General features: G+C 37.6%; 2 protein-coding genes across 4 annotated transcripts in view; both read right to left on the bottom strand.

The window, feature by feature from the left end:
• Positions 1 to 906: 906 nt before the first annotated feature.
• LOC121259636 (thiamine pyrophosphokinase 1) lies at positions 907 to 4,412 on the bottom strand. 2 transcript variants are annotated; one of them, XM_041161278.1, is made up of 6 exons: positions 4,209 to 4,412; positions 3,994 to 4,090; positions 2,475 to 2,547; positions 2,124 to 2,225; positions 1,623 to 1,872; positions 907 to 1,190 (listed from the first exon to the last, which is right to left on the bottom strand). In XM_041161278.1, exons 1-6 carry the CDS (start codon positions 4,339 to 4,341, stop codon positions 1,072 to 1,074), a joined length of 774 nt encoding a protein of 257 aa, XP_041017212.1. In that variant the 5' UTR covers positions 4,342 to 4,412; the 3' UTR covers positions 907 to 1,071. The 2 variants fall into 2 exon arrangements, with proteins under 2 accessions (XP_041017212.1, XP_041017213.1); XM_041161279.1 differs by having other exon boundaries at positions 3,994 to 4,095; positions 4,209 to 4,350.
• Positions 4,413 to 17,460: 13,048 nt separating this feature from the next.
• The window catches only part of LOC121259565, a 30,048-nt gene continuing 21,993 nt past the window's right edge, over positions 17,461 to 25,515 (bottom strand). For both annotated transcript variants that reach the window (XM_041161196.1, XM_041161197.1), the window contains exons 26-27: positions 20,406 to 20,510; positions 17,461 to 17,902 (exon numbers count right to left, since the gene is read on the bottom strand). In XM_041161196.1, coding sequence (XP_041017130.1) covers positions 17,789 to 17,902; positions 20,406 to 20,510 — 219 coding nt within the window. In that variant the 3' untranslated portion in view covers positions 17,461 to 17,788. The remainder of the gene's footprint in view (positions 17,903 to 20,405; positions 20,511 to 25,515) is intronic.

Below are 25,515 nucleotides of genomic sequence, written 5' to 3'. Positions count from 1 at the left end.
CAACCCGAAATCCGGGTTTTAAGTTTTTAGAAACCAGTTTCGTTCCAACCTGTTTTTGAAACCCGGGTCCCAGGCCAGAACCCGAGTCAACAATACTAATTTTGAGAGGGAAATTGACTCAGAGTGTACAGTCTACTTGTCAAAAAAAAAAAAAAAAAAAAAATTGACGGCTCACCTCCCTATTCAAAGATGCCTCAAAATGGGAAGGCCGAAGATTCATAAAAGTGTTGGTAAATGGGTTACATCTAATTATGAAAAATACTTTAGACATAAAAAAATTATATAAAAATAAATTCACAAATAAATGTAGCATAATGTGATACATTAGATTATAAAATTATTTTTATTATAAAGTAAGTCTAACGAATCCCATAAAATTATATCAATTTATAAATTTATTTTATATAATCTCTTTATATATATAGAAGTCATCATATATGATTAGAAGGCATACACATAACGACAATCCCACACTGATCCAAAGCTCACCTATGGTTATAGGATTTTAAGGGATCGAGAACCCTAATAAAAGTGATTGTCAAGAGGAAAAGATGTTCAAATGTTTCCAATCTTGATTTGCGGAGTCGACCAATAATTTTCAAGTTATAACTTCTTGAGTCTACATCTGGTGCAAAAAAATCATTAGATGTGTCCAGTTAACAAGCGAGATCATTTTTTTCCCTAATCACAATCAATCTCATTTGTTCATTCAATTAACAGGACATATCCAATAACTTTTTCACTGAATGGAAGCCAAACTCACAACTTCTTCACGTTTGTTTAGAATTCTCAAGAACATTTTATTCTTCTTGAAAATATGCAGAATGCCCAATAAATCATCCCCAAAATTTAAAAAGGAGCATCATAAAATGAAATGCTTGAAGAAAAAGAAGAGATGATATACTAAAATCCCCAAATTACTTATAAATACCAAAATCCAACAAGAGTTCAGGATACTACCTGCAGACATTCACCTTAACTTCAATAATTTAAAGGTGATCCTGACAATTTTCAAGTTATAAGAAATTGTGAAAACTAGTGCGTGTGCGCCACTCTCAAAAGCAATATCGATTATGACTTCTTAATAGAGATCGTCCAAAGAAGATCCGAATCGGATCGCACTGTTATTTTTTCTTCTTTTACAATATTTGATGTGCTTACTAAACCACCAAACTTCATCTCCTTGTCAACTGGAATAGAAAGAACACAAAAATCAAAGTATATCAGACATGCTATCAAATCAGGTAGTGAAAGAGGAAATATAAAAAGAACAAAACGTAAAAGACCACTAAGACCATCAGCTCCATGACAACACGCCTATAGCACTATTGCCTAACCCCAATATGTGAATATTTAATGGGTTTCCCACCAACTATCCGCATTTGGATGAATAATGGATGGAGGGGTCAACCACTAGAGGACTTGCCTCACTCATTGGAGAACCAGCACCATTACTCAGTGCCTAATAAATTAGCCGTTGCCACCAATTTGGTCATATCTTTATGCAAGATTTGAAGGGCACTGATTGGTGATCCGACCATCAAAGCCAATTTCTTCCCATTAAAGCTTGGTAAATGAAAGCTAGAACTCAGATGGCAAGTGTGGGATTGTGGTATACTTACTTAGATCCCACTGGAGTCCAGTGGTTGTAGTGCTTCCAGATGGCATACCAATAGGAATGAGTCCACAATGCGGACCCTCAACAGAGGACTGGATATGGATCTCATGATGATGAGTTTTTGGAAGAAGGTGAATGAGACAATCATCAGATAAAAGAATTATTCGCATGCTTGAAAAGCGGCAAAGAACGTTGATGTTTCCAATCTCGTGGTCAAACCGCCCACCAAGTGCTCCGGCGACAAGAATGCATAACTGGCATTAAATCAAGAACAAAAATTAATAACAATGCCAAACTGAACATGCATGCTGGTGACTAATTCAGCAGAATCACAGAGCGTCTGGCACACTAAAAAAGAAAAAACAACCCGTATCTAATCAGGAGGTGCAAGAACAGATGCAAATAGAATTGTATAATCACAATTTGGAATACAGAACCAGACAGACTCAAGCTAACACTGGCAGTTTCACATAAAGAGCTTCTATGATGACCATACTTGACTTACATTTGACTTATCAATGTCTGGTGTGAAATCACGCAAATATGCTACACACTTGTGTAGATCTGTTGTGTCCTGGTCCTGAGATTCATCCAATGTCTCGGTTCCCTGAATTCAGTAAACAAATATAGACTTACTGAGAATCGTTCTGGAGCACTGAAAATGTTAAAACCAAACACCAACACCACCATAATAACATAAAATATATGAAACTTGTAAACTTGGATGCATATATAATGGTCTTTAGGTGCTAGCTCCAGGTATAAAATCATCCTTGTAAAGCCAGGTCACAAGTTCTAGAGTCGACTCCACAACAGGATAGTTGAAGGGTTTTCCAGAGAAAATAAACCTAGTTACCAGGTTTGCATAAAAGTCCAGTACTTCTGTTCGAATTGAATCCATGTCACCTTTGATAACATCCGGCTTGTACCTGCGCAAATATCAGAAGTGTTATTTAACACACCAGCATAATTTTAGAAACCACGCTGTAATGAACTAAACCAAAATCCAGCATCTAAACAGCTTTCAAAACAAGACAATACACCAACTCGACAACCACTCAAGCTCTAGCTTGTGCAGTCTAACATGGTGGCTTCAGATGCACACAGAGGGACTTGGCAGGTTTGCATCTAGAGGAGCAGAATTGATACGGTTAAAAGCCAAAGTAGCACAAATACTGCCAATGAACTCTAGGTCAAATGAGACTTCCTCCAAAAGAATGGCATGGAGGGAGAGATTTTGGGTTAAAAAGAAAGTGTGCATAGAATTTTTTTTTACTGTCTCATTTAAAAGAGCATCAGGGAACAGCAGAAACAGCCTGTCATCCCAAGAGACAGAAAGGCGTGAATGATGGAAGTATGAAACATAAATGCTGAAGCAGTTAATGCCAGATCTAAGAACAATTCAAGCTTATATGCATCCATTTCAGTTGGTATAACAGGATGCTCAATTTTCTTTTTAGTGAACTAACGGGAAGCTTCATGATGCCATGATCCAAAAGCAGGCAGCCAAACAATGAGCCCTAAATTGTTGTAGCTAACATAAACTAAAGTAAGAAACTATCCTAGCAGTTCACCACCATGTTCCAAATGATTGGCAAAATGATACACTAACGATAAAGAAATGGAAACCACAAAACGTGTTAAAGCTCAGCTATTTCTTGATAGTGGCAATAGCATGTATCCGTTATTGACTGAACGCAGGCTTCAAACTACTAGTGGCCTCGTTTGTTTTCTCAAAACTTCTCAATTCATCTCATCTAATCATTACAACTTTCTCAAATTCTCACTCAAAATAAAATAAACAATTCAACTTTTTCAAATTTCAAAATAAAAATAATATTAAAAAACTATATTCTAACAATATTTTATTCAATTTTTAACTTTGCATCTCATATGCGAAAATGTGAAAACAAACCAAGCATTAGACTACTATGAAAGACTTCAAATTGACAGCGGTTCCTCATGCCTCTCTGAATCCATATAAGGTCTTCTTTCGCACAGTTTAATCAATTGTTCAATTGTTTACCCCCCCCCCCCCCCCAAAAAAAAAAAAAAAAAAAAAAAAAAAACTTCAAATCTATAAACTTACCATGTACCGACACCAACCGGAACTATTCCTAAAGCTTAAAAGGCCAAAAAGCTTTTTTTTTATAAGTTAAAAGGCCAACAAATTTTCTTTTCCATACTGAAAATTAAGTCCCCGCGCATGCACAAACCGATCTCGTCAAAAATCAAAACTTAAAGTACAACCACTTTAACTGAAAAAAGATTTCTGCATCGAGTACGAATACAAAGAGACAATAAACATAAAAAAGAAAAATTCAAATTAAAAAAAAAAACAGCAAAACAAGCACAGCTACAAAAGAATTTCAAACCTGTTTCGAACATGGATGGCGTCCTCGCGAGGAAAGAGCAGAGGCATTTCATCGTACAAGCGGTTCGCGCCTCCATCAGCACAGAGACAGAGTTGTGCTGCTCTACACAAGCGCATGCACGCACCGTATTATTTCTCAGAGAGCCAGAAATCACCGATTAAAACCCTATGAATGCAGACAAGAAACAGAGCGGGAAGAGAGTGCAAGAAATGTACCGTGCTCCCAGAGCAAGGGAGTAAATTTCGGGATGCGTTGGTTAAGCACGACAAGCGCGTACGTTAGAGCGGGGCGGTGGTCGGGCGGGATTGTGGGCAAAAGGAAGGCCGAAGAATGGGACATGACGTCCATCGCTAACGTGCGCCTTTTAGGTACGCAAACTAATCTCGCAGATACAAGGAAAGACTGAAGATAGAGAGATATAGAAGGGAAGTCTGAAGGCAGAAGGCTCCGCTGTTGGAAGGTGATGGCGTGTCATGACCGCACGCGGGGTAACGTGGGACAGCGGTCTATAATGGCTGCCGGGCTCATCATTAATTACAACTATATCCTTTCAAAAAACAAAAATTTACAACTATACAAAAATAAAAAATAACATCGTATCACTCTTCTATAATTCATCAAATATACATATTTTATACAAAAAAAAAAAAAAAAAAATCTCTATAATTGGCATTCATTTAGAATTCTAAAAGAATAAAAATACACGCATAATTTCTTAATATAATTATGTTTTAAAATAAAGATATTTATATAAAATAATATTAATTTTAGAATTTATTTTATAAAAACACTTATTATTAAAACTATAATTATATATAATGTAAAGAAAATTCTGTGTGAATTATTTTCGATTGTAAAATATATTAATTAGCATGAACATGAATTATGAAGAGAATGAAAACAAAGCTTAATGGTTGACTTGGACAACGAAAGAGCCGGTGTACCCCAATCCATTGTTTTAAATATCGTACCGATATGCCGGTATATATCGTACCGACTATTGATTCAGTAAAGGCATTACATATATTTCATACCGGTTCAAATACCGGCCGATATTTTAACCTGTACTTGCCTGTATTTCAGCCCGTACCGACCAATATTTTGGCCTTTATTTTATTTATTTTATTTTCTATTTTTTCAAACTACAAGCTCATTTTTTGACTCTCAATTAAGACTAGGCTATTTATAATTTATATATATGTATTTATATATAACTTATTCATATAGACTATTATTTTGGAATATAATTTATATATATAATTTATTTATAAATCGATTATCCCGAAATGATACACGAAACAGTACCGGTATCAAAATATTTCGTTCCAGTGCCTTGATCGGTACGGTATTCAAAACTCTGCCCCAATCGAATTAGTGGGAAAATATCCTAGATATCTTTTTCAATTAATGCTAGATACAGTCATGGAGTGTATAAGCGCTATACAATATTTTTAAAAAATAGTGGAGTCTTCTATTAAAAACTTAATATTTTTTTCATGTGAGTAATGTATTTACTCACTCTTTTTCAAAAGGATTGCGAGACACTTGTGTATTTCATGATTGAAAATATCATTTCTCATTTTCTTATGCTATAATTTTTTTTTTTTAAAGAAACATTGTGCCATAATAAGGTTATCAAAGGAGAAATAAAATAGATTAGATATTCAGAAACGAATGAGGTTCAGGGATAACCCAACCTTGTCCTTAGTCTCAATTTTTTTACTAAACAGTTCATTATTTGTTAATGCCTTAACTTTCACAACAGATCGGAAAAGAGGAAATAATCATCCCTAACTCACGATGATGATTTGGGTTTTGATACAGTGCTCTTCGTATTCATCCATATGATAAATAATAAATAAGCGAATAAAACTAAATAAATAGAGACACAGAGATTTACATAGTTCGACATAATGTCTACTTCCATGGATTATTTAAGGGTGAAATCTACTATGATTGGTAATTTTACAATATCTCATTGCTCACTTATCGCTTAATACAATAGACGAATTTAGTGGAGATCCTTTAGAGTCGCTATATGTAGTGAATGTTGTACATAAGGAGCTTTTGTAGAGAGATCTTTTGTGTCAGTCCATTTTGTGTGGGATCTCCTCATATATATAGAGGTCCAACTTACCTTGTGAATCTTTTTTCCTTTTAGGAGTCAGTGTGTCTTTTCTTTTAGGAGTCAGTGTGTCTTTTCTTTTAGGAGTTTATGTGTCTTTCCTCTTAGGAGTCTGAGTCAACTTGTCATATCTCTTCTTAGTTTCATCTCTTAGCTTGGTTTTCAGTCTTATCTTGGGGCTAAATTATAGGCTGCTGATTTGACCCCTACAGATGCATGTGATTTTTAAGGGTGATTTACTGGACAAGAAGGCCTTGAGAATCTACAGGTCAATAATCTGCAGAATAAATTTTGAAAACTGATCCTTGGTTTCCAGTTCGATCCCTAGCTTTTTGTTTGTTTTATGCTAAGCGGTGAAGAGCTCAACTTGGAGAGATAGGAAAACGGTGTACTCAACCCCATTAGATGTGAGCATAGAGCTCTACTTTGGCGGGAGATGTACTCAATTGCATTAGATGTGAGCATGTACCTCTACTTTGACGAGAGATATACTCAACCACATTAGGTGTAAGTGTGAAGCTCTACTTTGGCTGGAGATGTACTCGACCATATTAGGTGTGAGCGTGTAGCTTTGTTTTGGCGAGAGATGTACTCAACTGCATTAAGTGTGAGCGTGAACCTCGATTTTGAGTTTGTTTATTTGTGTAGATGTTTGCCGTGAGAGATTGTTTATTATCAGCAAAGAGTGCATATTTTCATATTTTTTTGTGTGTATTTTTGTGATCGTTTTTACTTTTGTTGGTAGTAGTGGATTTTTTACTTCCTTGGTGTAAATTGTTGTTGGTGTTCTCATTTTGATTCATGGTGTTTGTTGGTAGTAACCCGCACTTAAGTAGTTAGGGAGCTCGTTGACCCCCTAATCCATCTTAGGTGGTTGTTGAGCTCGTCGACTTGTTCCCGAAGGACACTCGCATGAGGTGGTTGTAGAGCTTAGAAGCTCGTTCAAGAAGGTAACCTGCTGGCAGCTATTGTAGCGGGAGGATGCCTCGATCACGTAAGTTTGGCGATGGGTGTAGCTGGAGGATGTCTTGACCGCCTAACTCTGGCGATAGGAGTGTAGCGGGAAAGTTGCTCCACCGCGTACCCCTGGCGAGTGGCATAATCGGAGGGTTCCTTGACTGTGTAGCCTTGGTGAGTGTAGTGTTGAGGGAGAGTTGCTCGATTGCGTAACTCTGGTGGGAGATGTAGCGAGATGATGCCTCGACCATGTTGGTGTTAAAGTTGAGTTCAACTGCTTCGTTGTGTGGGAGATAAAATGCGATCGTACTCTGTGGTGAGAGCTAGAGCTCACCTTGTACCAAAATAAAGACCAAAGAGGTTAGATTAAATAATTCAAATCACAAGTTTAAGATTTGCAAACATGGGCCATCTCACTTGAGTGTGGTGAAGGCTGGTGACACATGAGCGCAATGCCCGTTGGCAACCATGCTTTGACAACTATGAGGACACATGATGCCTGCAATATTGAGCAATCTGTTTTGATGACAACAAATTAAGACGGCGAGCGATGCTTGAGAGGGGCTTCGTAGTCGGTGATTCATGCCACACAGGTGATTCCCAACGAATTATATTCTCGGGGTCGGGGAGTACAACCACTACATTTCTCCTAGAACCTTAAGGAGCTTTACGGGAAAATCCTCTAGAAATCAAATGCATTAGTAAATAAAATAGCAAGTTTGAGACAAACCAGAGCAGTTTAGCTATCGCTTTCAATTCTTCGAGACTCCTGGTTGACATGAGACCGAGGTGCACTGTTCATCAATTCATTTGTCTTCAATTAAACTATTTGATTCATAGTCATTCTGTACAAACGCGTTGCTCATGGCGGAGTTGAGTGTGGGGGTTCAAGTCGTGTGCTTCTCGGTGGTAATTTTGTCTTCACTGGTTGTGACTTAGAGCAGAGTTTGGCAGAGATGTTGGCCTGGTTGCTTGGTGGAGAGGTGCTTGCCAAGGGACATTGCTGTAAGTCGTTGCGTACCATGCACCATCGCTCACTGTGTGAACTGCTTAGTGTTGTCTCTGTGGGTGAGGGAGCTTTCGTGGCCTAGCACTGGCGAGGAACTGGAACTTCGGTGGCGAGGGAATTTCAGTGGGCGAGGAACTTAGTGGCGGGCACTAGAACTTCAATAGCGAGCACGAGTGGTGAGGAACTTAGTGGCGAGCACTGGAACTTCGGTGGAGGTCATTTGGCGATGAGAAACTGGCCAGCAACTCTTCCGTGGTCTAGGATCTCCTTTGCCGGCGTCCTAAAATGCCGGCAAGGCAGGTGATGGTTGTCAGTGGTCTTGCCTGCGCACGAAAACTTCGCTTTTGGGCCTTCGACAGCGTGCATGGTGCAGTTAAGCTCGCCAACTACATGTGGAATGTTATGGCGGGCGGAGCTACGGGGTAGATGACCCCTATGCTGGTGATAGAGACCGGTGGTGGTTGCTGGCTAGTGTGTTGCCAGCGGGTGAAGTTGCCCGAAACGTGCATCGCGCACGAATCCTTAACCTGTTTCCTTTTGTCAAATCCGAGGGTGCCAATGGGAGGGAAGCACCTTGTCACTGACAGGCCGATTCGTGGCCATCGACGACCTTAATAGTCTCTGGGCAGTTAGAAGGCGACTTCCCGTCAGTGTTTGGGTTCCTGGCGGTGAGATACCGGAAACCCTCGTCGACTCTGTCTTAGTTCTCAGCCTAGTAGCCAGGACTATGCCGCGCCACACATGGAGTCGGTGGGCAGTAAGTTTGCCATGCACGACGATCCATGAAGGGGCCGTGGAGTGCTCTGGGCCATACACGAGCACGCAATGTGCATGGCATACGTCACCCAGTGCTTGGTGCACGTTCTCAATGCACACCACATTTTGTGGGTCCCTCCATATATATATATATTAATTTGTTCTACGAAATAAAATAATAGGTGCAAGGTCGAAGAACTTATCTGAGATTTTTGGAGAAGATCTCGTGAGTCGGAGAATGTCTTTCTCCCAATTCTGATACCTCCACAATTTACAAAGGCTATCTTATAATTACTATAAATGCCAATAAAAAAAAAAGAGGAAGGACCAGATTTTCTTAATTGCTTAAGATTTAAGGAAATAGTTGTCACAAGAATGATTGATTCAATGATCCTCAAGGTTATAGCTGATTTTGATTTTCCTGAAAATGACTGGATGTGTGTTTTGTGGCTTGCTTTAAGAATATCATCGGTTAAATCCCCTTGCTTTGGCAAACATAAGTAAAAGGAAAAGCTAGGTTCACAGAAATTGTTTACCGAAACCATCCACCGAATGACTTGGCTGCTGCCAGGTGGATCAAAAAATAAAAAATAAAAATAAAAACCCTCCCTCATCTCTAGACTCCACCTACGAGCCTCCATCCCCCTCATCTCCCTCATCGGAAGCTGCGACTTAAGAGCCCTCATCTCTCTCGTCTCCCTCATCTCCACCTACGAAGCCTGTCTCCCTGAAAATCTCGAGCACATATAACAGAACCAGACGATCCCTCATCATCTTGAAATACGAACCCTTGCCCGTGGCCTCCATCTCCCCGAGCCATCTCATCTCCCTCTTGGCATCCTCTCAACATCTCATCCCCTGAATCACGAACCCTCGCGCGAAACTTGAGCCAGAACCCTCCACTTCCAAAGCCTGTCGCCCCTCACCTTGAACGAACCCCCACCTTAAACCAACGATTGCTTCAATCCCTTTCCCCCATTTATTTTTAAACCCCCTGAACACTCAATCTCCCTGAGCCCGAACCCTCCATCTCCCTGAGCCCGTCGCTTGCCTCCATCCCTATTGGTAGAGCTCCATTTACAACAACAGAGCCTATGTTGTTATACAGTATGCTTCGTTGCTTGTCTCTAATTTTCACTTCTCTATTTTATGCTTTCTGGGATGATTTATGTTTAGCCCCTCTAACTTTTTGCCATTATTGATGGGTTATAAATTGTAATTATTAATTGTTTGAATTACTATTATTGTAAATGTTTTCTGTAGTGATTTATGGTTATTGATTTAGCATTATTGTAACAATTAATATGCTTAATTGGAAAAAAAGAAAAAGAAAAAAGAAAATTAAAGGAAGAAGAGTTGTAGTTTGGGTTGCGTACATTGTTTGAAACTCAAGAAGAAAATGAGAATTTAATTTGATAAGTATTTTCCTTTTTAATTTGCGAAGCAACAGAATGTAGAAAAAAATAAAGGGGCTCTGTGTTAAAAAAATGTTGTATGAAAACAGAGGCTCTGTTGTTGGCTCTATTGTTAACACAGTATGTTGTTGTCACAACAACATTGTTACACATTTTTTTAACATAGTATGCTATTGTTACAACAACATAGGTAAAAAAAAATTTCGTCAAGCTTAACACAGAGTAATTCTATTTAAATGGCAGAAAAAGGACTCCAATTAATTGAGCTCCATTTTACATGTAGCAATATCAGAGATTTTGATTTAGGCAATGGAGTTCTTTGCAAAAAGGGGCATCTGAATTATGGACTTTGATGACCTTTTCTTATGGATTATAATTTACCTTCCTCTGCTAATTGAATGACATGAATACAACAGACTGTTCACAAACTTAAAGTTGTATATTTCATTGATGACAACAAATATTGAAGTTGTACAAAATGTGTAGATGATAACAAGCAGTTGCAGTTGCTGGATGAGCATGAATTTGGTGTTGGGGTAGGAGTTGCAATTGCTGGGTTTTTTCCAACTTTGGTTTGGTATCTTTGTGGTTTAGGCAGTTATGAGATGTACTCTAATATTGACATGTAAGGGAAGGACATTTTTATGCTTTGGGTAATTCTGAGATGCACTTTAATATTGACATGTAATGGAATGACATTTTTATGTTATGGGCATTTTTATGTTTTGGGCATTTCTTGTTGTAAAGTTGTAAATATTTTGCTTTTGAGAATGAATGGACAGTTTTAGATTTGTGTATATCTCCACATGGCAATTTCAGCTTTAGTTTTTACAGGATATTGCATTCCATGTAATCGCATTCCATCACAAAATCGTGCATTATAGGATATTGCACTAATTCCATTAATACAAAAATGCATTATAGGAAATTGCACTAAGCCTATTACAGGAAGTACATTTGAATATTACATTACAATAACTTAATGGACCAAAACACCACCACATACTCCAATAATTTCCACCAAAATCGCACGCTAATAATTTCCACCAAAATATACTCCAATATTTGTGTCCGTACATAGTCATTTCTACCAAAACATTCTTGCTAATCACCACCATTTATACTTGTCCTGATAATCATCATGATCCAATAGATGCAATTGAGATGGTTGGACCTAAAGAAATAAAATTTAGTAAGAACAACAATAAAAAATTAAAAAATAACATTAGTATCTCACATTGACACTACCTGCACTGGAGGAGCAATCGCTCCAATACCCAAATAATTTGTTGTATATACTTGCCCGTGTGTATACTATAGTCATAAAAAAAATGTTGTGTCAAATGTATCAAAATGTAATATCATAATGTGTCCAAACAAACTTTATTTTCTATATTTTTATGAAGGTTTACCTGTGAAGGAGCAGCAGTCGCTCCAATTCCTAAATAATCCATTGTGTATACTTGCTCATGTATATACTATAGGCATAAAAGAATGTTGCGTTAAAACCAAAAAATGTAATAGCGGTACAAACTTTATTTTTTATATCATGCGAATGTTTACTTGCGAAGGAGGAGCAATCAAAGGAGTAGAAAAAAATTATGGTGCATGTGTCCAAACTTGATTTGTTATATCCTGTAACAATAGACAATAGCATTATTCACGTACACAACATCAAAATATGGACAAAATATACATATTGCTCTCACAACAAAAAACCACGAAAGGAAGTACCTGGGTTTGAGGAGATACATATTGTGTGCCGCTCACATTGCATTAATCTGCTATTTGACTACTTTGCTCTCCAGGAACCTCAACAGGGTTGCATCGCAATCTCCTTTTTGTTCTAGCTTTCTTCATAACATTCTCAACAAGATGCGCTTTTCTCCTTGACAATGGTCTTCCCTTACTTCGAACTACCAACAAACTAAGAACTGTATTTTTTCTGCCCTCCATGGAAGTAGGTGGATCAACTGGTTCGTTTACACACTGAGAATTGATGCCAGGGTACTCTAGCTTCACTTGCTCTATTTGGCTGATCAATTTCACACAACTGATCTCGGCCTTTGAAACATTCGAACACATTTCATAGGAGGAATTTTGGATCCCATCGTACCTTTATCCATCGTAGTTGCTACTCGACTCATAACTATTTTTTACAAAGGTGTATTTTTGCTTTATATCTTTCCTCCACCGATCCAAAATGTATTTTGATGATATTGTACTCTTGCCTAGCAGAGCTAAGATGTGAAGAGCGTGTCTGCATAATATGCCTCTACACTCAAACAACTTGCAACTGCATTTAACATCCAGGAGATCTTGATCGACCAAAACACTGTAGTTTGCATGTTTTATTAAGTTATGACTCACTCGAACCTCATCGGCTACTATGTACGTGTATCTTCCACCCATGCATCCCAAATACAAGGTAGTCAAATATAGAAATCCTCGAAATTCATCTTGTACTTCTTTAAATTTGGAAATTGTGTATAATTTTTGAAACTGCTCCTCAAGAGGATAGTGACTGATGCAAGGAATCACATTATTAAATGAATTGAAGTCGGCAATGGATTCATTCTCCACCTTCCTCCTAAAAGCTGAATCGTACTAATCAACAAATTGCTTTAGAGTGGTCTTTGAGTTAACGTAGTTATCGAAAAATGCATTCATACCTTTACTCCATTGTGTAGTTAACATTCTAGCCCAAAATATGTCTCTAACGTAGGTTGGCACCCAAAAATGTCGGTCACTAAATAGTGATCCCAACCATGCATTCTCATGCAAATCATACATGTTGAGGAAATCAGATCAACGTTCTTCAAATTTATGCTCACTTAAAGAGTCATACACGCATTTCTGTAGTACACTCTTAATCTCATCATATCGAGCATGTGACCCAAACCTTTCAGGAAATTTTTTCATTATGTGTCACAAGCAGAAGCGATGCCTAGACGCTGGAAACACCCTAGCAATTGCAATTTGCATTGCCTTGTTTTGATCTGTAATGATTGCACTTGGTGGTTGGTCCTTTATACACTTCAACCATGACTTAAACAACCACTCAAAGGTATGTGCATCCTTACTGGATATCAATCTGCATCCGAATATGATTGACTGACCATGGTGATTCACACCCACAAACAGTGCAAAGGGCATCTTGTAGGCATTAGTCAGGTATGTTGTGTCAAATATAATCACATCTCCAAATGATTTATACATAGCTCTACTTCGAGCGTCTGCCCAAAACACATTATTTAATCTTATATCATGGTCCACGTCTATGGAAAAATAAAAATTTAGATTTTTTTTTTTGCATTTCTTGGAAGTAGTTACATAAAGCTTCAACGCCTCCAACCCCGAGATGAAGTTGTCTTGCTTTGTCAATATAGTTTCGACATTCATTCTCTCCGAATGATAGTTTATCGTAACCCCCCGTTTCAACAACTAGAGACTTGAAATTCTTTGACATTCGTATTCCTGCCTCATCATTTATTTCAAGTCTTTTAGCTACACGAGCATCAAATTTCTTAAAACATTTGAAATGTCTTGCCTTTCCCGGACTACAAATGTGTGTGCGCTCCAAGTTTATTTTAGTCAGGGTATATATACCTTCATCATTCATTGTCACATTAATCCTCGCCATACTCCTTATTTTCTCCGTTTGTCTTGGCTTGAGAACATTGACATCCTTACTCTTGATTTGCCTTCCCTCACACATACTAAGGTAAACCATCTGAGATTACTATCATCATCTTGTTTAGAATTTCATTTACACACTCCAAATCCCTCCTACTTACCATACTTCATATAATAAGATAAAATTTCTTCTGCAGATGAAAATGCCATTCCGACCTTAGGTTCATCGACTATTTCAGCACATTATTTCTCATTATCAACTTCTACCTCTTTATACTCATTATCTGTATGTTTCATATCGGAATCAATTGCAACTCTAGTATTTGAATTACCTAAGAATATCTAACCAGATTCAAATCAAGATATTAACTTGAATATTGAAAGAAATCATATACAATCAAAGAAATCATATATAATCAAAGGGATTTAAAAGAAACGTGTATGATTTGTTTTTGTTGTAATTATTGACAATGGATTTTACATTAAAAACAGTACACTCAGGGGCATTTTTACCAATCAATTAGAGTACTTCAAGAATGGTACTGAAGCTATAAAAAGGAAAAAAAATCATACAAACTAGCTAAAACAAGCAATTTCTCATATAAATTTTTGAAGCCATTGATAGTTGAGTTGAATGCTCAGGCCATTGTGTGCAAACACATCCATACGTAAAGTTCAAATGCTTAGAGATTTTTTATTGGAGTTATGATAAGCAGAAATCACTAAACACAAGAAGTTGAAATAAGCCATTTTTTACCCAAGAGAAAAAGGGAAAAAAGTGGAGAAACAAACAAAAAGTTGGACCACTTCGTATGCACAAAAAGAGAAACAAACATTTTCATACAAAAGAAATAATATATACAAATAATATAATAATAAACTGTATACGTCCAAAATTTTAAGGTCCAAAACTAAATATGTTCTGATTATAAAAAAAAAAAAATGAATACGTCCAAAATTGTGTACGTGAAGTTTGAACACAGACAAAAATCTAAGGTCCAAAACCCTCCAACACAAAAGGCTCAGCAGGATAGAAAATCAAAATAGTTTCTTTTATTATTTAATTCCTAGTGGGTTTGTATTTCTAAACAGATTTTATATTTTTGAGTACTTATTTTTTCTAATATTTGTAGATAAAAATCTTAATATTTGAATAAAAATAGAGAAAAGATGAAGGAAAAACTATCGCTCGGAAGAGGGGGAAAACGATGCCGGCAGAAGATGGACTAGAATTAGAGATCTGTGCTGGAAATAGAGGGAAAAAGCGTTGTAGGCTGTATCAATACAGAGAGGAGACGGACGAATGGCAAGAACGAATGGTAGGTTTGTTTTTTTTTTTTTTTTAATTCACGTGGGGACGAATGGCAGGTTTATTTTCTTTTTTGTTTTTGATTTTTTTTAAATTCTCGTGGGGACGAATGACAGATTTCTTTTCCTTTTTGTTTTTGACCTTTTTTTTTTTTTTTTTTTTTTTTTTTTTTTTTATGGAGCGTGGCATGCCAACTCAAGAGGACATGTCATTCGGTAAAAAATTTATATGACCATTTTCGGTGGGTGTAGCAACTTCCTAAGTAACATGGGAAGATAAAGACATATTGATGGTCAAGGAAGTTGTTGAAGTGGTGCGTGCATGAAGGTTATGCATACGTGGAAATGACGGGACAATACTTGTTTCTTTTGTATTTAATTCTTCGACCACTCATGAATGCATTTTGAATTGCAAAAGACTTGTTTCTCTTTGAGAGCTGACTGTAACTTATTCTGGATGAATCTTAACGTACGCCATCTGCATTGCGTGAAAAAGATGCATACCACAAAGCACAAACTCCGAGTGCATACCATATGTTTCAGAGTTGATACCGATGCATACTACAAGTTTTTGAAAAAAATTAAACCTGAGTTGTCTTTTCATGCTGATTGACTTAGGTTGTAATTTAGTGGCTTGTCCTAAATTCTGAAGCCAACGGAGAGAAGCTGCATTTCAAGAATGAGAATATATGAAAAACATAAATGCTACGTACAACCAGCGTGTGCAACCTTTGCGCAACCGTCTGAAATAACTGGGTCCCATTTTCTCTCTTTCTTCCTTCCTCTTTCTCTCCCCTCTCATTTTCCCATCTTCTCAACCAGCTCTCTCTTCTTTTATACTCAATTAGAAGTATTCCATTATTCATAAAAAAAAAAAAATCTCACAGACAAGAACGAAAAACAATTACAGCAAACAAAAAATGATAACTTGTAAATGATCTTCAAACATTTGAAGCAAAAAAATTCATTCTCCTGGCATTGAACTCAGGTTTAAACATTACATAGAACTAAAATTGAAAATCAAACTTTGATCAATGGAATAACTCCAATAACTTATCAGTTTACATCCATTGAAATCAAACTTCTCTTACTCCCAAGCATAATTTCTTCCTCTAAAGCATAATCTCATTACATCCAAGAAATGAATCAATCATGAAGAGTGCCCAAGATGTCCTCATCCTTGTATAAATGGAACTTTTTGTCCTCCGCCATAGCACTACAACATCTCAGCCACCTTGAATGGTAGCAAGGAAGCCTCACCGGTTCCACCAGGCCGACCACCCCACACATGACAGCAGACCCTCTCTCACTCGGTTTCTCCCTCTCTATTTTTGTCGTTCTCGACCACCACCCATAACCGCAGTCACCAACCATCAACCACCGCCTTTGGCACTACCAGATGCCCAGCCCCATTGTCGCCTTCACCCATAGATCACCAAAGTCGTGAGCCCCATGGAGATGCCCCTAGCCAAAGCCCCTCCCTTCTGTAACTCGAACCCATCACTAAGAGCTACCAACCAGCCTTTGTCTTGGCATCGTAGTCATTCGTGGCTCTGGTTCATGGGTTTGTGGCTCTTGGGTTCAAGAAGAAGACGAAGACCCACTGGCTTCGTGTAGAAGACGAAGTTGATGGAGACAGAGAAGAGGGTTTCGATTGAATGGAGGTTGGCTTCATGGGGGGATGGGGATAGAGGCTGGCGTCGCGGGAAAGACGATGGGAATGGAGAAGACGAAGAGAATCATTTTGTGATGAGGGTTTCTAACTTTCTACTGGAATGGAGGGGTATGAAAGCCACTTCATCTTCGTTGGAATTAAATTAAAAACGATGTTTTGAAATGCCACATGGGACACGGTGATACAGGAGTTCCCTAGATCAGTTGTAAGTAGAATTTTTGTATGAAAAAAAGAAAGCCCCAAGGAATGGTTGCTTTGTGAGGAGAATATGCGCGCGCGCGTGCTGATCAAGGCAGCCTGCTGCTTCAATTGTAGATTAGCTCGTTGACTGATGCTTTCTTATAAATCCCATGGATATGCTGAGCAAATTTGGTGATTGGTTAGCCTGACAAAAGCCATGCACCCATCTTGTTCCTGATCATCCATATCAGATGGTAGCTATTTATAAGTGACAACTTAAAAATAGACAAGTACAAGGTTTCAGTCATTTGAATTGAGAAACCCAACCCATCTCATCTATCTCATCATTACAACTTTTTTAAATTCTCACAATTGTAAAGCAGAGAGAGGGAGAGATGACAGGATGTGAACAAAAGAATCATCAACATGATCGATATACACTTTCTGCAACTTATTATCCTGAACTTACAATTCGTTTTAGAGAAGAAATAGATTGGATTAAAAAGATGCTACAGTTAAATTTACTGCTCGGGCACTCGTAAATTTCCTAACAAAAAGGTTAAAGAAATTTTTTTAAAAAAAAAAAAAACAATAAAAGGGAAAAACCCTATATATAATACAATGGGGGGCAAGGACCTGCAAAGGAATTTCCACAAATTAAGGTCCCTAATCTCGCCACTCTTTAGCTTGACGAAGAATGACCTAAAGAAATGCTATACAAAAGATACATCCACCTACATGAAATAGCTTAGAGATCTCTTCTTCCTTGATCCACCCTCTCCATAAAGGTCATTCCACTGCAAGAGTTCGTTCATATTTGTCGACTCTGATGACACACTTGCACACACCTGCATTAAGACGAATGATTCAATGAAGTAGTCTTCAAGTCCCATAAATATGGCGAACATCATTAATAGGGGAGCAATCTGGCGGCTAGTTAAAGTTTTCAAACCTTAGGCCCCAACAAAATCAAACTCGTACTTCAATTTGTACAAATAAAATTTAATATGGTACTTAACTCCCAATTAAGAAATAAAGTATATTGCGATGCATCATTAGGAAATAAAAACTAGAACTATAATAATACCACGGCCGCAAAAATATAAAACAAAAATAAATACACCTCAAATAAGAACCAATTGACATAACATGCATGTATAAATGCAAGAATCAGTACTAGGTGTACAAGGAGATCTTACAAAAAGTTTTACAACCTAGCGTGTCCTAATGCTATACGTCGCATGACTTCACAATTAAAGAGCTTTATAATCTAACCTACCATATTAAATCATGTAAGTTTGTAAGCTTCCTTTTGTAAGAACACTTTGTAGACCAAGTATTTCTCAAAATCAAAATATAACTAAATAAGAAAGTTAAAAGGCACAGATATTAAAAACATGGGTCAATTGAAGTCAAATAAGCATGTATATCTGACAGCTTAAGGGTATGGAATGAGCAAGTCTTAAGTAATGAGGGCATCGTAATATCTATTGGAGGAATTAGAGAGTTTGGATGGTGTAGAAGAGAAGAGAGCATTATCTGAAGAAAAACTAAGGAAAAACAAAGTGCATTTGATCTAGAAAGAATCACTTTACTAAAGGAGTCTTGGAGGCAAAATAGGAGCTCTACGGTTAAAAAGAGATTGATATACAAAGGTTTTTGCATCAAGTGTCTCTCGAATAGGAGAAACGGTGCTATTGAAATGCTTCTAGTCGATGACTCAACCTCTCTTATCAGACGATGCTATTGAGTGGTTTGCTAGGAGGCTCAAACCTGCCGGATAAGCACTTGAAGCCATAGCACAAGAGATGGCTAAGTGGCTTGAAAGTAAGGTTCATAAAGTGGTAAAAGGTACAATCAATGATGAAGCACCAGACACGGATGGTTTTACCATGACTTTCTTTTGAGCTTGCTGGGATCTGATTAAAGAACACCCCATGTGTGTAATCAACAAGTTTCATACCAATAGTAAGTTTGAAAAAAGCCTTATTGCCACCTTCACAACATCATTTATAAAAAGTAGGGCTAGTTGATGATTATCACCATAAACAATGGGATGTATAAAATAATTACCAAAATTGCCACATTGGGGAAGGTTGTTCTTATCTGTTTTGTATGGTTTATTTGGAGGGAAAGAATGATAGAAATTTTGTGAGTGAATAAAAGAGGAGCCTATTAATTGATTCATAATACTCTGTTCGTTTGGCAACATCTATAGACTTTAATAGGCTGAATTTCCATTATTTTTTTTTGTCACTTTTTCTATTTCTAGCTGGGTGTTCTTCTCGTACAATTTCTGTGTACCAGGGCGATCTTTTGCATTTTCATAAAATATTCAATTAACTATCAATTTAAAATTTAGGACAGCAACTAGAAATCAACATTTAGTTTACAGTTATTAGAAATATTATCTAATTATTTCCAAATATTTGGTTTGATATCTTGATCTACATGTTAGGGTTACAAGTTGGGTTTGAACAAACTACCAAAAACTAGTAATGTGCACAATCAGTTAATTGACCGTCAACAATTTGACAGAATGTGTTATTTGAAATAAAGTTGTAGTTTAGGGATGAAATGTGTCAAAAGTAATAGTTTGCATGTCACATTGTTAAACGTGTGACAGTTTGAGCATGCAATGTGTATTTTTCCTCTTTATTTCGAAGTGAGAGTTTTCAACCCAAGCCCACCATGGGCTTGAAAAATTCCAACTGGAGCTAGAACTTTAGGCTTGAGTTGGTCTGGGCCGGCTTGCCCAAGTGGAGAAAAGATCTACACCTAGAAACTAAAACACACACGGGACCTCTACTCCCAAGAAAATAAATCCCACATACAATCCTATATTATTGCAAGAGATCTTTGTTGACATAACTCCCAACAAATCCCCATATATTCAAGCTTAGCATATTCCATAAGCTTTTAAATCCCAACACCTACTTTATGAAGTCCGACTCCACCTATGATGAAGTAAAGAATTATACCATGACATAAATTTAAAGACGTGTTTAAACTCTATTACACAACCAACTACAACACTCGTGATCATAAAGACCATGAGAAAAGAAAAAGGACTTGATTTATTCCTGACAAAAAGAGTGATTGATTCCAAGAAATACAATCCAAATATCAAACAGAGAGATATATCAATTACCCAACATTGGCAAAAACAAAACCATCAACGAAACACAAATGCTATTTTTAACACGATGCCTTTTTAGCTAAATGGTGCAATGTGATTCATGCTGGGAAAAAAAATTCTTCAATTTGCTATTTCTTAAAACCACTCGACCAATATTTTCAAGGGGTAAAAACTAACTTCTCAAAAGTTTATTCTTAAGCAATTCATCATACCTGCTCATGCGCATATTTGAAATCCTCCATCTTCAGAGAACGAACATCAGCACTGCTATGCAATGCTGGTAAAGGCCTATTCTCTGCCAGCGCTGCATTCTTTTCCTGGAATATACACAAGGGGGTTTTCTTTAAACCAAAATAGACCTGTTATGAATATCACTAGCTACCACATAGGTGTAAAGAGAATAACGACAGAGATGGACACAGACAGGGAGATGCGAAGTAATTGCAAATTTAAACTAATTCCTTGAAATTCCACAAAAAATAGCCAAAGTTCAGAGTAGAAAAAGCCAAGAAGATAACATGCTGATTAGATACAACAATAGAATCTTATTTATGATACCCCATACTAAATGATAAGAATAGGTGGTGCATGTAATCCCACATTGCTTGGAAAGGAGAAGTTCTTGCTCTTTATAATGGTTTCAATGAAGCTCCAATTGTATCATTAACTAGTCCTTTTGGACCAGACGAAGAATTTGGGAGTTTTTTTTTTTTTTTTTGGGGGGGGAAGATTGTGATACCACATTCTGAATGATAGGTAGGTAGTATATGAGATCTCACATTACTTAGGAAGGAGACGTTTTTATTCTTTATAATGGTTCCAATAGAGCGCCAATTGTATCATTGACTAGTCCTTTTGGAGCATAGACCCAGGTGCGACTTGGGCCTACATTATTAGTGTACAAACAATTTCACTACATGAAGTGTTATGGCCAAGGTATCCTATTGCCCACTAAATAGGAAAGCTCCATGAATCAAGACTTCTAATTTTGGTAAATAATAAAATATTTTATTAAAAACAAGAATGTAGGCCAAGTGCATAGGACGTATACACAAATCAACTTCCTAAAGCATCTATAGGCGTAGAAGAGAATCATTATCCCATTTCAGAGTGTTCAAGAAAGAATATTCTCATAATAAATGTTAGAGGGCACTGATGTAATAAAATATAAATATACAATACAAGGGTGTACTAGTCAATTCATTCTCTATTCCCACTACATTTAGCAAAAGATTGAGAGGGAGAAAGCACGACTTCCTCTCATTTTGTGCAGCTCTAGAGTTGACATGGTATCAGAGCAAGATCCTAGGATTCAACATTTTTTTACCGTTCTCGAAGCACTTCTCTTTCTCTTCCCAACCATTTTTCTTAGTAATGTTCTTGTTTCTAATTTTGTTCTCCCTAGTTCTCAAACAATACTCACCAATGGGCTTAGTACATAACCGAAGCCCATGGAGGTGGATGGCTTTGTCATCATTGCCGCAAATGGAGGGATGTCATTTTTTCCATTGCATCGCTTCTCATCTACGTGGTAGACAACAGATCTAGATGGTGGCTGTTGAGGAGGTTATTTTCCCTTAAAAAAGCTCCTTTTCAAAAATAAATAATCCATCGATAAGCTTATCGATTCAAGGATGTTGGTGGTTGTGGGTGATGGTAAATAATGTTTGTTCAATTAAGTGGTGATTCCTAATGCCTTTGTGATGGTGTTGGCATGTCTGTGTCAAGAATCATCAATCTCAACTATAATTGATTTTAGTGGTTATATTTTGGTGATTGGCATCGTTGTGACTATGGTGGATGTTGGCCCATCAGTATGGAGCAACAGGCCTGAAAACAAGGTTTGAAAACTGTAAAGCTCGATCTGCAGAGTTTATCCTTGTAATTATACCAACCTACACTCCCAATCACGATTGAAACCAATCGATTGTCAATTTTTTTTTTTTATAATTAATCAATTATGTAAAATTCCATTCAATTCAGGTGGGTTTTCCTGCCAAGTACAATTGAATCCATGCTATTTGGGCTATTTCAAACACGATTTCCTTTGAATGAGATTCCAATGCCTAATGCAGTGTCATCAGTTTAAAACTATACCAAGTTTGGCTTTTGTACTTTTTTTGGTTCCAGTTTAGCTTTATTCTCTTATTTCAATAGTTCCTACTGAGAGCACTTGCTGTTTGGTCTGGTTGGCGGCCTTTGGGCAATTATTTGGTTGGTTGGGAACTTCAAGTTATTACCACTAATTTTGCTTGCTAATGTTAGTGTATGGTTTTGATACCACCATGTGTTTGTACAATTATTTGGTTGGTTGGGAAATTCAAGGTATTACCACTAATTAATTTGATTGGGTTGCTTCCTACTGTTAGGTTTTGAACAAGTATCATGGATGCTAAGGGCTCGTTTGAGAATTGAGATCAGATGAGATGAGAAATCTATGAATAGTAGTGAGATGGTTTGAGTTAAGATGTTTGAAATGGTTTTGTAAAAGTGTGTGGGTCCCATTGTGAAATATGTTTGGATGTAGAAGTGAGATGAGATGGTTTTAACTTTTTATGGGAGTTTGAAAAAGTGATGCGTCCCCAATTATTAGAAAGTGTTTTTAATGATTAATATTGATGAATCTTATTAATGGAAAATTTCTCTCTTTCTCAGTTTCTCTGTATTTTTTATAAGCTCTCTCTCGACTTCTCTCTTCTCCACCGTGAGACCAAGAAACTGCCGCCAAGGATCAGTCACTGACAGAAGCAAACCCAAGCACAACATCAACCCTAACACCAATTGCACCACCAGCAACCAAATCAAGAGCCACCACTCCATAAAAACACAGCCGCTGTCTCCTGCACCGACGGATTCCTACACATCCAATTAGCAGCCGCAGCCCACGTCCAAGCTCCACCTCCCACAGCCAGTTGCACCACTGAAAAAACCAATGACAGAAGGCTCAAGCCAAGACACCGTTGCATAGAACCACAATGCCTCTGCCAATAAACTGCTAACTGCCACCAACGTCCCACACGACGTCGAAACGCACCTTGGGAAACCAACCGACGAAGCCTCCATAACACCCTCCCCATGAACAGAGCAACCACTTCGGCAGCGTAATGCTCTCCACACCAAAGTATTTGAGATGAGAGCGTCTCTGTGTAAACAAAGTGAGAATGGTGCAGACATAGCTGGGAAGTGGGATTTTACTTTCTAGGCCTTGTGAAACGGAGGAAGGGAATGGCAAAAGAAAGTGGAAGAATCCTTAGGGTAACACGGAATGAGAGAGGAGCCATTCTTGACAAAGGCTTGGGACTGTGTATCTGTATTTTGTGTCCGTGTATGGTTGTCAGTGAATAGTGTTGAGATGATGAGAGACCGACTAGGATGAGATGAGATACACTCGGATTTATGTTTGGATGCCAAAGGTTGTCTATCCATACCAAACACACTAAGACGGTTTGTGTTTCATCTCAGTGCCCAAACAAGCCCTAAGTCTGTATTAATCACCTCAACCTTTTTTTAATGCCAAAATGACTTATGTCGAACTTAATGGCAAAGATCATATCATGGCCATATTTGTGGAAGTGTTTTTTTTATTAAATAGGCAAACAAAATAGGCTTAGCCTAAGTGCACGGTATGTATACAAAGAGAAAGCACCTATCTAAGGACTAGAAACAGATACAAGAAAATCACGGAAACTTAGCCCATTGAAGTCTTTAGCTATTGCCCATAAAAACAAGGAATTGGTGAAGAGATTTCTTAAGTCATCCAATGACTGTTCAAGATCTCCTAGCTATTGCCCTTATGGAATGAACTCTTCACTCGGGTGGGACTAACTTGGGTGATGCCAAGAAGGGTGATCGATCTCCTAACTTCTTAGAGAGGACTTCGGAGGTAACTCTCATATTGCAACGATATGGAAGATGGTCTCAATATGCCTATGGTGCATTTAGAGGGAGAGGAACGAAAAAAGCTTCAAAGATCGAGAGCAGTCAATGGATGAGCTTAGAAAATTGTTTTTCAATACTTTACTCCATTGGTTGGTTGTAATTGATTTTATCAAAATGAGCTTCCATGAACTTCTTGTATCACTGAGCTAGCACACTCAGATGATGCTCTTGTATATGTCATGTATACTTGGATCTTATTCTAATGATCAACAAAATCTTGGTTACCGATTAAAAAACTGTTCACGAAATATGAAAATCCGATAATTTATTTCCCTTTAAATACATCATAGTGAGCATGTGGGCCATCTTTCATACTGCTACGACTTGGGGATTGCCATATAATCTTCTCCAATTTGCAAGAACAACCACCCTTATGAACATCACCCATATCAACCCAACTCTCCTAATTCTGGTGTTTCCTTAAGTTATCCTGATTAGGATATTCTCTAAAGAAGCTGTTCGTACATTTTTTTTTTATAGAGGTATTACGGAGGCAAGGGCATTATCATCATGCAGCATCAAATATGTCCAACATAGCTCTCAACATTGCAATCCAAATGGTTTGAAAATTGTAAGCTCAATCATGTACGCTGTGTATGAAATCAAAAAGGGGCAGGTCAATGTTCAACTAAACCAGCCCACTCAATGGTGGATTAAAACGAAGGCCAAAGCCCTCAAACCATTATTCTCAAAGACCTCAACCTTTGAATTTTGACCTACTGAAACACAAAGGCTGCATTTGGATGTTGAGATGAGTTGGGTTGAGTTGAGTAGTGAATAGTAGTAATTTGGGAGTCCTATTGAGATGAGTTTAATTTTTTTAGATTGAGATGAGTTTAACTTTTTAGGTTGAAATGTATGAAGTAGGTTGAGATGAGTTTAACTTTTTATAGGAAGTTGAAAAAGTAGTGGGTCCCATCAATGATTGGTTTGAGATGAGTTGAGATAAGTTGGGTTGGGTTCAACAACCAAACACACCCTAAAAGAAGCACCTGAGTGGGATGAACAATTGTGGCCTTCTCCAAGCATTGTTGCAGTCCTATAGGCACCAAAGAAGGATGAAACTCACTTTGCTTTTGTAGAAAATCATCAAGAGGAGACCTAATGCACATTGAAGGAGGCAAAGTTTGACAACATGTCTACCAACACCTATCAAGTACAGATTTCAAACACCATTATCCCTTCTTTATGTATGGAGATTGTGGGAAAGGAGATTCGGGAAAGGGTTATGCACTATGGGACCCTTGGGGAAAATCTATTGAGCATCCCCTTTGCATTGGGAGACATGATGATGGTCCTAGGGCTGAGCCCAAAACTAACAACCATTATTTCAGGATGCAAGCACTCCAATTCAGTTTTAGTAACAAGAAAAGGTCAGAAGGA

Source organism: Juglans microcarpa x Juglans regia, chromosome 4D (genome assembly GCF_004785595.1).
Source record: "Juglans microcarpa x Juglans regia isolate MS1-56 chromosome 4D, Jm3101_v1.0, whole genome shotgun sequence".
NCBI classification, from domain to species: domain Eukaryota; kingdom Viridiplantae; phylum Streptophyta; class Magnoliopsida; order Fagales; family Juglandaceae; genus Juglans; species Juglans microcarpa x Juglans regia.
Note: the sequence above shows the minus strand (reverse complement) of the source record. Positions and strands in the feature narration are given on the sequence as shown.

Bases quoted from the DNA above. Each gene is read 5' to 3' on its own strand.
- LOC121259636 (XM_041161278.1), bottom strand. From the start codon at position 4,341: ATGGACGTCATGTCCCATTCTTCGGCCTTCCTTTTGCCCACAATCCCG. The intron at 1,873-2,123 runs GTAAGTCAAGTA...ATTTAATGCCAG, and splicing joins CAGACATTGATAAGTCAAAT to TTATGCATTCTTGTCGCCGG. The intron at 1,191-1,622 runs GTAAGTATACCA...TTTCTATTCCAG, and splicing joins TGGACTCCAGTGGGATCTAA to TTGACAAGGAGATGAAGTTT.